Here is a 13,974-nt window from a genome sequence, read left to right as displayed (position 1 = left end):
TCTCAGCTGCATGTTGGTCATGACTTTCACTGCTCGGAAATGGAAATACAACCCCTCGCTCACCAGGAACGACTGTAGGGCCGGACGTTAGGCTCCGCGGGTCAGGACCATCGAGACCGGAGGATTTTTAAGGTTACTTTCAAGAAAAATTGTGATTACATGTTAAACAGAGATTATTTTAAGGTTCATCTTGAAGCATTTGGAGACTAATCCAAAGACAAAATGACACAAGGGATGATGAGACAACTCTCAAAAATAAGTTCTAACAAATACAAGTTTTGGACGATTATCATAACCTCTGAAACAGAAGCTTCAGACAATAATTCATCATCATAACCTTTTCCAAAATCTTGAGAACTGCTAAAAACATCTTCAATCCTGCTGGATCCAGCGAGGGATCCATCATAGCAGCCTTGTTTTGTCTGAAACATTGTTCATACTTACAAACTTTATTTTATTTCTAGTCAAAAGCCACATTTTTTCACATTAAATGTGATTCTGAACCACTTCAAGATGTATAAAAGGAAGCACAAAACATCTAGATTGTCTTCGTTCAGTGCAACGATGACGTCATAAAACCTTACATCTTTTGTTAAATTATTGTACAGTTTCAGGAAAGTGTGAGTAACGGTCATGCAATGAGAGAAAAAAAACGTATCTGTGAACGACCTGAGGGGAAATTTAAGAGGTTAATCGAGTTTGAAAACAGGTTCGGCAACAGGTAAGTAAACTTCCTGGAAAGGAGGTTGGAAATGATTCAACAGCAGAACTTTTCGCTTAATCTTGACTCTTGAGAAATTTATGAGACCGCAGGATCATGAGGAAGGATTAATTCCACCTGGCTGAGTCAGCCTGTTGCATAATAACTTCGAATGAAAGAGGACAGATTGGCTCTGGCTACGCTCCTGTCTGCCAGCATCAGTTTACAGGACCAACACGGTGCTGCGTTACAAAGACCGGGCAAAAAAATAATCTTTTTCCTTCCTCCTGTAATGCTGTTCCTTCTACTTCCCTTCTTTCTCTCTCTCAAGCTGAACGTCCTGAACTTGAACAACAACTGAAAGAAAACTTTATGTGATTATAATTTCTGTTTTTGTATCATTTTTTTCTGCACCTGCTTGCTGTCAGAGTATATACACACACACACACACACAGAGACACAAACCTTAACCCCCCACTTTGTCTCTCAGAGCTGGAGAACCACCAATCTCTCTGGAGGTCTCAGCATGGGGCGACACCTGAGGGGGGCAGGGGGCAGTCGGGGGGTAGCTGGAGCCTCGCCATGGGGCCTAGTGGAGGGTATGTGTGTGTGTGTGTGTGTAAGGGAGCAAGAGAGAGAAAGATGATAATGATCTCATAGATCCTTGTGTGGACCCACCCCATACTGCACTGATTACATCTTGATTTACTTAGGTGATGTCATATCTGTGTGTGTGTGTGTGTGTGTGTGTGTCTGTGTGTGTGTGACTACACGTTGTTTAACACTGTGTGATATAACCACATCATTCAGAGTCTCTGCTTATCTAGTTTACACATTCCAGTCTGCTTCAAACACTTACAAAGACTGAGAGCAATACAGAGACAGATAAAGAGTGTGTGTGTTCTGCTAATGTTTGTCTTGTTTTAAGAAATTCCACCGACAACTTCAAGGTTTAACATCCCCCCCTGCCAAAAAACCAGAGAAAGCAACATCTCAGATTGTTTGGAGGCCGTTCTGCTCGTGTGCATTTTTACAGCGTGATGCTGCTTCAGCGGAAAAGACCCTCGTCTTCCTTTGCAGACGAGCACAAAGCACACACCAGTGGATGCCTAAAGAGGGTTTAATTTGCCTCGCAGGCATCCCGCAGGAGCTGTAAACAAGATGTGTCTGCAGACTGACCCACGAACAGCAAACGTCTGCATTCTCCATTCGCTAAATCCTCATTAACTCGTTGTAATTATGCTCAGTGCCAGCCCTGCCGAGGCCACCAGAATGTGCCTCCAAACTTTATGCACCAGCACGTCTCAACTGAGCCAGCAGTAAAAAAAAAAATAATTTGAAGGCCCATTTAAATGTCTAATTACTCGCAGGGAAGGAGAAAACAAGACAATTGTTGGTAGACTGACCCAGATATTGCTGCTGTAGCTGCAGATGGATACGTGACCAAACATCAGGTATCTTCAGATTTAAACTTTGGTATTTCAAAACTCCGGCACATGACGTCAATGCACGCTCCTGTGGTCACTTTATACTAAATTGATGAGAAAGGTGAAACGTATTAAAGGTAGTGTGTCATTCTGGAGAACGTGTGCTCGCTCAGCACCGATGATGAGACAAGCGGTGTCATGTTTTATTTCATCACGTCCTGTGAGCCAGAAATAATCCCTGCACTGCTCTTTCCTAACAGCAGAATAACACGTAAGCCTCATTAATTAAAAAAAAAAAAAGTTTCTGTTCTTCTGTTGCAGCCCCACTTTGAGATTAAGCCTCATAAAACATACAAAATCATGCACGTAACTAGTACAGCTTTAAAAAAAGGCATTAAAATAAGCTGCAGATTTCAAGGCTGATATTTCTAATGCAGCCTGACAATTATTAACCAACAACTGACCAAACATTCAACTATCAACTGACCAGATGCCTGTATGTGTGAGCAAAACCCTGATGAGAGATCTGCTTTTTTTTTTTAAATTGGCAGCACTGGTTTTGTAGCTGTTGGACGCTGGTTTCTGCCTGCTGCTAATGAAATTAAAGAACAGAGCCTTCATCACCTCCACGCCCTCTGTCACAGCAGGAGATCAACTGTGCAACTGAGCTCTCTAATTGGCCGGATGAAGCGGACAGGTGGTGAGAAAACTGGGACTTTATCAGGTTTCACTTGCAGCTGACTTACAAATAAAAGTGTTGTAGCAACATCTGGGGAAATTTGAGTCATATGAGGAGCCATATGACTCATTTCAACTGTACGTTAAACTCTGAGAAGACTTGACTACATCCTGACTTTATTTCTCACCCGATGACCTTTGACCTCCACTGGCTTCACACCAGTTGATCAAAGAGCGTGCTGTAAAAACTCCATCACCAGCGTTTCTCACACAGTTTCACACGTGTTTGATGGCGAATTTGATCAATAACGTTGTCTCATCTCTTACTAATCCTCTTTATCAATACAGCTCTTGATATCGTGAATTGATTTTAAGACCTGTTTAGCAGGTTATTCTTGGCTGTTACGTCAAGTCCATACAAGCACTACCGGAAGCTGAGAGATGTTTCTTTAAGAATAAAACTAAGCACATCTTGTTTGTGTTTGGCGAGATAATACGTGTTTTTTTCTCATTTGAGATGCATATGGAATAAGATAATAATAATGATATATTTTATTTTTGCAGTGATTTTAATTTAATTTAAAGATGCTACATAGAAGTTACAACAACGACAACAGAGCAGCAGGAAAGACAGAGTTAAAAGTAGAAAAGAAATACAGTAAAACAGAATAAAATTTATCTATCTGAGGCTATTTCATACTTTCTGTCGTTCCTTTTAGGTTATATTTAATAGATGTGAAGAAAATCAGGAAAAAAGTACAAAGCGATAACTTTAATTAACTGTGTTTTTATTTCTGTCCTGTAAAAAAAACAAAAATAAACAAAAAAACTTCCCCCAACTCATGGATCCTGACCCCGAGGCTGAGACTCCCCCATAAAAATTTCCAAACTGATGAAGATCTTAATTTAAAATCCCTAACCGGAAGTACTCTGATCTCATTTCAGCCGGTTTGACGCAGCTCCTTGTGTGACAGGCGTCCAGATCTCCCTCACTTTCTCCCTCCAGAGCGCCACAGACACTCATAACCCGCCCGTTAAGAGGTTTACCTGAACCCGGAGCTGAAGCCTGTGTGGGTGGATTGTACGACTGAACTACAGACATTATTCTTCTCCTGAGATTGACGGAGCGACGCTTCATTTTAATAGGTGAGTCCTACTGACATAAAAAAAAGAAATCAGATTATTGTGGGTTTCTTTTATGGTACTTTTCTCATGGGGTTAAATATGGGCAGTGGTCGGTCGGTGGCCGCTGCCTACCTGTTGAATAGACCTATTGTTTCTCTATTATGTGAATAACAAAAAGAGCAAAAACTGACTAGTGTAACATTTTATTTGTCAACATAATAGACTCGGCTCCAGCGTGTGACACTCCCTTTGGTTTCAAGTGCGCAACGTGCGTATAGTTTGTCATAACTGGAGATGTAGTGGAGATAAAAAAACAAATATGCACCTTTTATAACCTATTTAAACATCTCTTTAGACTTGCATGGTTATAACTTGAGGTTTTTTTCACACATTATCAACTGTTTTAGCCTTGTTAGGTAACATGAGCGCGGCGTTTTTAGGCGTTTCTGGTAACGCAAGGAATTTCTGCCTTCAGCCTAAAGGCTTTTATTGTTTCACCCATCAGTCACCACGGTCACAGTTCAGACCGTAGTGCTCAAATCTCACTCAATCTAGGTTATGATGATCTTATTTCTAAGCAGATTACAGTCAGATATGTTGCGTCCAATAGCTGCTCCTGTGCAACAATCACCAAAAAAGGGAGCGCTAATCAGTGATGGGGAGATATTACACAATGTTAAAACGCATCCAGTGACACAGGCTGGTAATCACAGGCTACCTGAATACAGTGCTCCAATAATAAACTCTTCACTCTTGCCAGGAGGAGGTCACAGCAGTCGGCAGGGAGCCAGTGTCCCGCTGCTATTAATGCGCAATGCGCTCTAGTTCCACACTTAGATATATTGAGAAGGAGAAGGTATATTTCCTTAAGCAGGATGGTAAACACGGTTTGTTACAGTTGTTTTCAGTATTTAATTCTACAGTGAGCGTTTTTGGTCCCAGCCAATCAGAGCCGCAGCAGCAGCAGCAGCATACACGTATATTAGCCTGATTGAAAATAGCTGTGCTGGATCTGTGACTGTCTGTGTGGATTAGACTAGAGACAGATTTGTTCCACTGGTACCAATCAGTCAACCAGCGGCAGCGTCTACAGGAGGACAGAGATGATCTCAGAGGCTGCAGTTGCATAACACACACACACACACACACACACACACACATACAGAGAGAGAGAGAGAGAGAGATTGGCTTTATTCTCTCCATCTTTTATCTTTAATGTTTGCGCTTCAGCAATGTTAGAATCAGTTGTTGATTAGTTTTGTTTTGCTTTTGATTAGTGGTTACACTCTTTCTGGCAGAGAGAGAGAGAGATAGAGAGAGATAGAGAGAGAGAGAGACGTAGTTGTAATGTTTTTTTCAACACCCTGTGACAGATTAATCACCAATACACATGTACAAATTGCTTCTCCAGTGTTTTGAACGTATTCCTACTTTTACTGAGCGTCAAGTCTGAGCTCCTTTGTGTTAGTCACCATTAACTCACTATAGCAGACACATTGGTATTTTATAGTGAAACCTCATTGGGGAAAACAACCATATAAACTAGATGACAGACAAAATCAGCTTTACTTATTATGGTAAAAAACAAACGAATTAGCAGACCAGCAAAGGGGTTTTTTTTGTCAACAATTGCCTGCTGTGCGCAATTACGCATGACGCAAGCGTCTGCGGAGGATAACAAATGATCAAAGGAGCGGTGCCGTAGTGCGTTCAGGAGTGTCCGTCCGTGTGTTTGTGTGTGTTTGTCCTAGAAGATGACAGAGCTCAGGGGTGGTTCACTGGTTCTCTGTCCTGTTTTAGAGGAGACGGGCAGCAAATGGGGCCTGAGAGAAGAAACAGATGTCAAATCAGCCTCCGCTGCGGCTGATTGCATCATCAGCAGTGTCCCAAATTCCTGCTTCCAAGAAAGGTGATGCGTGGAGGAAAGAAACACTAGCTAACTGTCTGAACTTCTTCCTCCCTTATGTCTATCAGTGTGTGTGTGTGATTATAATTACTTTTCATGCAGTGTGTGATCACTACTTCCGTTTGAATATTTAATATCTTAAAGGTTGGAGTCCTTTACTTTTATTGAAAACACAGTTGGATGAACAGTTGGTGCCACTAAAGTAACATTTCTGGATGTCAAAATGTGGATTTGATTTGTTTAGTTATCTGAAAGTATTCACAAAGTGCTAAATGGTTACAATTAGATGATTTCTGTAAACATCGGATTGTGTAATGTTGTGATCTAGTTTGTATATTTTAAATAACTATATTTCAGTCTGAGCAACCTCTGAACATGAGTGTGTCAGTGTGTTTGGATGACTTTATATAGACTGAATTTCCTCACTAATTAAATTTTTAAAAAAAAGATGAGATGAAGAGATGAAAATACAGTTAAGGTTTGTAGCTGAGTAGAACAAATGGATGTGTTTTATGACGTCTGGTGCAGGCATTTTATGCTAAAAGAACATTCATGCAGTGAAATATATACGTATATCTTCCATATTTTCCTCACATACCTTTTTGTAACCATTGAGATAAAGTCAGGAGATAAAAATAGGGTAAATGTGATTAGTGCAGTTGTTTGTCCATGAAGCAGCGGGATGATTGGAGCTGTAAATAGACGTCCCAGTTAACATTAAGTAGTTGGGGGAGTGTTGAAATGTTAGTATATGTTTGAGTTTTTTTTTACAGATTTCAACAGAGTTTCAAGAGAAACAGATTTATGACTGAGACACTTTCCCTTTAAAGGAACAGCTGGAGGGGGCAGGTTGCCCTTCTGAGTCAAATACAATAAGTCATCAGTGGGAAATACCACAGAAACACACGAGATACTGTCGCGTCATACTTCCAGCGTCTCCACCCTTCTGATCCAGTTTCGTCTTCAGTTCTCCACTGTTAGTGTGGTTTTTATTCATCATTGTGGTCAAACTGCTGTTCACAGTTCACAGTCTGGTTGTTTTTGTGGGCTTTAATAAACTCAACATTGCATGTCCTCCCCTCATTAGACTTGATGGTTTGCTAGCAAAAGTCGTTTGATCCGTTTGTTTTTTCCCCTTCTTTGCTCGGACTTGTGCTGCATACATTCAGTTGATACTGTTGACAAGTTAAAGTCTCGTTTCTTTATGACCCTTTGTGCCTTAATTTAGAACTGAGCTGTTGAGCTGTTTAAGATCTCATCTGATATATTTGTGGTTTAGATGTTCTTACGGTCAGATGGAGAGAATAACTGCTCTGTTTTCCTTCTCATTTGTGGTTGATGGATGGATTTGGATGGTGGTGTTGGAGAAAGAAACACAGAGAGAGAGAGAGAGAGGAAGAAATGAGTGGAAAGACAGAGTAAAGTTTCTCACGTTTAAAAGTTGGATTTCTGAGTGAAGGACTGTTCTGTCCTCAGATAATCTTGTTTTTATGTGTCAAACTGATGTTCAGTGAGCAGCAGAAGTTCATTTTTGCAAAGAGATATAATTTAGTTTGGATGAGTTTCCTTTAATCTGCATTTTTTAACAGATCAAACCTCTAAACTCATCCACACTGATACTTTATTTAACCCCAACTAATCTCTAATTTAACCAAAACCTAAACATCTTCTACTTTCCACCTAAACTGAACCATGTCGAGGCTCACGTCTACATGTAAACATTTTAATCTGATGCCCAGAAAGTACATTTACTCAAGTACTGAACATTTTTGAGGTACTTAACTGAGTATTTCCAATCATACTTCTACTCTACAACATGTCAGATGGACATATTGTACTTTTTACTTCTACATACAGCTCCAGTAAAAAGTTTGGAGGCACTTTTCCATTCAAGTGACTGGGAAAACTTTCGACTGGTACTTTTATATCTGACCGTTACATCTGCTGCAGATTCAGAGTTTACCTTTCAGTTCCAGATATCAGTATAGAAAATATAATTCACTGTTACAGATGGTTGTTCATCTCAACCAGCTATTATGCTTAGACATTAATGCATCAATAATAATATTTCAAGGGTCAATACTTTCACTTAAGTCTAATTATTAATGCAGTACTTTTACTTCTAACAGAGTACTTTACATTGTAGTTTTATTATGTTTACTTAAGAAAAGGATGTCAGTGCAACAGTTTATACATAAACCCCCAAACATCCAGGTTTTCAGGCCCTTCACAGGATCCTTTATCTTTCGTCTCATCTTCTCTTTATTCTAAGCGATTTCTTTGCCAAAACTCAATGACGACACAAGATTTGTTTTTAGCTGCTGAAACTTTTTTCTATCATCAAATCTGATTAATCATCCTGGGAAAATCTTGACGTTGCTTCATCTGTGTTTTTTCTCCACATGAATAAAAGAGATACCAACAAAAAGATGAATGAATCCAGGAATTCAAGGTGTATCACCGGTAGCTGTAGTGTGTAGAGTTCATCTTGATAAGGGATACTGAAACTTTCCGAGTTGCATCATCTGAGATTAGAGGAACAATGGCGGCGGCGGGGGGGGGGGGGGGGGGGGGGGGGACAGTCAGACTGTTCATCTATCTTCACTCTTTATCTGAGTGCGAGTCAGCACTGAGCTGATTATAAAAGACGCTAACGTACAGTAAACGTCTCTTGTGTGTCCGACTCATTGAATGCTCCACTTTCTCCACCGGGTTGATTAAAAGCATCAAAAGTACCTGAAATGTAAAGTCATCAGTTCTGTATTTATCTTTCCTTTGCTCTCAGTTTTTAGCGACTGATAAACCCAACATCTATTATAAACATTGTTAAGAGCAGTAGTAGCAGTGTTTGACTTCCCTTCCCTTATTTTTTTTATCCAAACTAATTAAATATGACCATCTACTGCTGCTATGAAAACAAGATTATTCTAGTCATGAGTTTTTTGTTAAGTCTTTTTCGGTTATGCAACGTCTTTGTCAATACAAGGTAGACGAACACACAACCAGTCCCGTGTCTAACAAACGTTTTGCAACGTGACCAATTAGGCTTAAGTTATATAATTTCTGCTTGTTTCCTGGAGTAAATTCTTCAACCTTGTAGGAATATTAGCAACAAAAAAAAGGGTGAAACCTAATAGCCGGTAATGAAACATATCCTCGGGGGGCAGCAGCTATAACGTCACACAGGAGCTACACGTTCTGTGGAGCCGTACATGCTGCGACGTGAAAAGACTCCACCAGAAATGAAATACGGCTTCAAGAGGAAGTCAGTGACAGTTTGTGCTTTGAGTTTCCAAAGAGCTGCGAAATTAAATGTGAGTGAGATCACCTCAGAGCTGATGGGAGTTTGTCCCAAAACACAATCATAGAGGATTTTAGGGTTTTTCAGATGAGTCGGAGCGGAACAACTTGTGCAAAAAGAGAGAAAGAGAGAGATAGATAGATAGATAGAGAGAGAGAGAGAGAGAGAGAGAGAGGGGGAAAGTTTTGATTAAATTTTTTTATAAGGCTGTAATCACGAAAGGAAAGAAAAACAACTCATGATCTATTTTATACTCCTTAACTCATCATTCACAGCGACCTACATGTGAACCCGGTGTGAACATTCACACCAACATTTCAGATGCCACTGTGATGATGACACGATGCAGACGAGGATGTTTTTGTTACTGTCGGTTGAAAACTCAGTTTTGGTGATTTTTCAGTATTTTTTCACTGATAACAAGTTTATTCAAGAGACGGCTACACACAGGTTGAAAGCCTCCATCCTGACACACCTAGAGACGTACAAGAGAACAAACACAAACAAACAAAAACGTCGCCAGAGTAGCAAAAAACTGTCCATGCAAGCCTGGATATGTTGTATTTTCAGTGTCCATACAGGCTGAAACTGACCAAGGTAGATCAAATAAACTCTATGCACTACTTAGCTGCAGCTGTGTCCATTTGCTCTCTGATACAATCAATAAAAGAACTCCAGATCTTAATAAATGTACTGTAGGAGTCAGATGAGATGGGATTACATTATCTCCCTCCAAATAAACAGGAAATCATATCATTGAGCCACTTAAAACAAGGAGCTGAGGTTGATTTCCATCCTCTTAAAATAATTTCATTTTAACCATACAGAACTTTTGCAAGTAAAACTGTTATCCTTTCAGAATAAGACACATACAAGACACTGGACTTAAAAAATAAAAGCCTGATGCTGTCGTATTAGATATATCTCTATTTTTACAGTTGTTCTGCTTCATGCAAAGTTGCTGAAAAATAGTCATCAGTCTCAAACTCATGACTCTCAAGAGGGAACAAACTCCTAAAACATGCAAGACACATATTTTTGAAAAGTTTTACTAGTTAAAAATAGCAGTTTTGGGATTCTTACTGTCATTCACACGACAATCCACACATTCCTCAGTGCATCTCATCAGAGAGGGTCACAAGATAAGTTACACGGTGATTTTTAACGCTCCGTTCAAAGCTCCGATTGTCTTTATTTTTAAACAATGGCGAGCATACATCAATGACTAAAACACTTTTCTTTATTAGATTAAGGATGCGTCCGGACATACTGTGAGTCACAAGATCCGTAAGACACAAATAAAATACACTCGACTTATGAGGTTTATCTCAAACTTTCTCTCTGGCTTCTCCTCTCTGTTGAGAAAACAGGCGATTTTAACTCTTTTAGATCTTTATCTTAAGTCAGCTTTTCCTTCTTCACATGGTAAAAAAAAGAAAATCTGATTCTGTGACAAAACATTTCCTAATAACAGTAAGATTCCCCAACCGCAGAACAGTGTACGTCTTTATTTTATACACAAAAGGAACATTAAGGATGCTGATGGGATCACAAGATCACGGAGGCCCTCAGGCGTGACCGTAATTCACAGAGTTCCTCTCAGGAAAAGAGACTGTTAGATTTTCTTCACTGATAACAGGCCCGCCACACGAGACGCGGACGTAGAGTCGCGAGGCCTAAAGCTTTTTTAAAACCCAACAATTTCCATGCGGTAATTTGTGTTACCGCTAACTGAGCTGAGGGGTCCTCGGGAATGCGTGACCAATTTTCTGGACTGACTCACTGACTGACTCACTGTAAGAAAACGACCTAAACGCACACACAAGACCTCGAGTCACACACACACACACACACATTTTCACGTAATTTGGGGCAGGCAGACCCCTCTTAGCAAACACTCAGGATTCTTGGAGTGTTTTCCATCATAAGTCCTCTGGCTCGCTGAAAAGAAGGTTGTAAATCTCCTCCCGCCTTCATTCCTCTCTCCCCCAGCTCCATCTATCTCCCCCCTTTTGCTTTTCCTCCCTCTCTCTTCATCTCTTTCAGCCTCTTTACTGACTTTTTTCTCTCTTGTTTCTCTTCACAGCGTTTCTTGATATCACATTCCTGAAGTTTCTGAAGACCTCGGACGACCGACAGCGAGCCCGCCGGAGATTATACCCTTCACCCTCTTTGTCTGTGGAGGGATAAAGAGGAGAGGTCCCAGTGTTTGCTTGGATATGGCATTTCTGTGTATGAGACAGAGAAAGAGTGAGCTGATCTGAGGTCAAGGCCTTCCTCCTCTCTCCTCTCCGCCCCCCCCCCCCCGGAGTCACATGTCAGTGTGAAGCACAACCCCCGGGGTTGCTATTGCTACACTGACCGACCTAAATACTTGAATACTCACTAGGAGAAGCAGCACAGACCGGAGTTTTCAGTTGGGAGTGGAAAGAGCCAAGAGAGAGCTTCTTATCAACTGAGTTTGCTTTGTGAGCTGTTTACACTTCAGCTTCGTTTCTCCTGCTGGTTTCAGTCACCCTGAGAAACTGACTGCCACCCAAATCTACAGACTAATCCAGCGAGTGGACCTAAGGAGCCGCTTCTCTCAGATACAGGAGCACACAGAGTTTTCTGTGGAGAGACTGAATCGACCTTTCAGAGGCAAAATGCCAGCAAAGACGCCCATTTACCTAAAAACTACGACTCCCAAGAAGGGGAAGAAGCTGAAGCTCCGTGATGTCCTCTCAGGTGACATGATCAGCCCACCGCTGGGCGATGTACGTCACAGCGCCCACGTGGGGCCTGAAGGGGAGGGTGACATGTTTGGAGACGTGGGTTTCCTTCAGGGCAAGATGGACATGCTGCCGTCCCTGAGCCGGGTGCAGAACGGGCACGCGCGCTCTCACAGCGTGGAGAGACACCTGGATGAAGTCACCCCAAAACAGGACTCGCACAGCTACGCCTACAACGGTTACCATTACCAGCACTCCTCCCCAGGCCTGCTGAAGACCACCATCTCCATGCCTGTGTTCATCGCCCACGAACAGGCTCCACCCAAACCCCCGCGCCTCCACCTGGACGACCCCTCGCCTTCTCAGCAAAACCACTTCCACCACCATCAGCAGCCTACAGAGACCAGCTACAACCAGACGCAGAGCAACGGCTACAGTCACACAGACGGCACCCACAGCCAGCAGCACCCCACGCTGTCACTCTGTGGGAACGGCGTGGTCGGCCGTTTGGCGTCGGAGCCCTGCCGTGACATCTCCCTCTCCCCCGCCATCCGCAGGCTCGTCCCCTCTTCTAGCTCCTTCTCGGAGGCCTCCTCCGAGGACTCCATGTCGGAGACCTGCGGGCCCCTGGACGCTCACCGGGGCCTCAGCCTCGACTCTGACGCCGGCCTGAGCAACGAGGATCTGAGGAGCGAACGCAGCGAGTCGCCCTGCGCTCCCTTCCATCTCGCCGGTCTCACAGCCCCGTCCAATGTGTCGCGGTCAGACTCGATGGCCGGGCTAGACCTGGATCTGGGGCCCTCCATCCTGGAGGATGTGCTGAGCATCATGGACCGCTACAAGGGCGTGGACGACCGCTGTGAGCTGTGAAGAACGGAGAGATTAATGAGACATACATATATTTTTTTATACATGATTTAAAAATATCCTTAAAAACTCTGTGAACAGAGTAAAAGAGGACAAGGGATGAAGGACTGGAGGGTTGAGAAAATGCCTTTTTTCAAGAGAACTTGCCAGCTGGGTTTAAAGGTAGTGAAAGACTGAAGAAAGGTGAGATACATGTGGACTTTATAGTGCTGGGACGTTGCTGCCCTGCATGACAGCAGCCAAGGCAACAGGCTGGTCCTTAGGAGCCTTTATCAAAGCTGAACCTCATAAACATTCAAACTGTAAGATAACAGTTGTTATCACAAACTTTAGCTATACATTCCCCCCTTTTTTTTTTTTTTTTTTCTTCTTTGAACAAAATATCAGCCATTATCCACAATGCATTGTCTTTTAATCAGACTTCTGTCCACTTTTTTCTGCTTGTTAATGGTTAACAAACTGCAAACTAAGCCAGATATAAATGTCTGTAGACTAACCTGGAGGGAAAACGGGAGAGAAATCGCCAGCTGTGAACAAATTTCAGGAGCGGCAGCAAGACTCGCTTATCCGTCGAGGGGAAAACGTCAGCTGCTAATATTTCTCACAACTTTGTACATCGGTGTCACTAGATTATGCTTTTGTTTACAAAATGTGAATTTTTTTCCGCAGTAGATTTCAGACGACACGTGCTCAGTCCAACTAAGCTGAACATAAATAGTATGACGCTATAGGCCATATTCTGTCCTAATTCACTTCTGCTGCCTAAAATATCAGTTTCAGCCATGAAAAGGTTTCAGAAGACTGAATATTTTCTCTCTTTAACTGTAATGTTTCATATCCAGATGAGATGTGCAGATCGGTTCATTTTCCTCACATACTGTAACAGATGAAAAGCTGAAATGGTTTCTACTTGCCATCTAGTGTTGCTTTAGAGAACAGCGGTGCGGACGTTTCAGTAGCAGATTTGATTCTTTTGATCAGAGGGAAACAAGTGATGCTTATTCTTGTTGTTTAACTAATAAAATGGTGTAAAAGTGTAAGAAAAGTGCTGCTTCGTAGATCATTTTCAGATACTGGTCTTTTTTTAAGAAAAAAAACAAAACAAAACAAAAATAAAAACACTCATCTTCCATGTTGTGGCTCACTGTCGGCCTCCCTAACATTCACTGTCTGCATTATCACAGTAGCCTATTATTCAAAAAGTCATTTATGCATATCTCTGTAAATGTATGAATAAAATGTTCCTATTACAAAAACAA

The 13,974-nt window shown here is 41.8% G+C and overlaps 1 protein-coding gene across 1 annotated transcript; it reads left to right on the top strand.

The window, feature by feature from the left end:
- The first annotated feature begins 3,696 nt into the window (after nucleotides 1–3,696).
- On the top strand, nucleotides 3,697–13,974 carry zgc:154093 (uncharacterized protein LOC777623 homolog). The gene is made up of 2 exons (XM_042413102.1): nucleotides 3,697–3,951; nucleotides 11,224–13,974. The coding sequence occupies exon 2, from the start codon at nucleotides 11,783–11,785 to the stop codon at nucleotides 12,716–12,718; it is 936 nt and encodes a 311-aa protein (XP_042269036.1). The 5' UTR covers nucleotides 3,697–3,951; nucleotides 11,224–11,782; the 3' UTR covers nucleotides 12,719–13,974.

Source organism: Thunnus maccoyii, chromosome 6, assembly GCF_910596095.1.
Source record: "Thunnus maccoyii chromosome 6, fThuMac1.1, whole genome shotgun sequence".
In the NCBI taxonomy this organism is placed as follows: Eukaryota; Metazoa; Chordata; class Actinopteri; order Scombriformes; family Scombridae; genus Thunnus; species Thunnus maccoyii.
Note: the sequence above shows the minus strand (reverse complement) of the source record. Positions and strands in the feature narration are given on the sequence as shown.

Bases quoted from the DNA above. Each gene is read 5' to 3' on its own strand.
- zgc:154093 (XM_042413102.1), top strand. From the start codon at position 11,783: ATGCCAGCAAAGACGCCCATTTACCTAAAAACTACGACTCCCAAGAAG.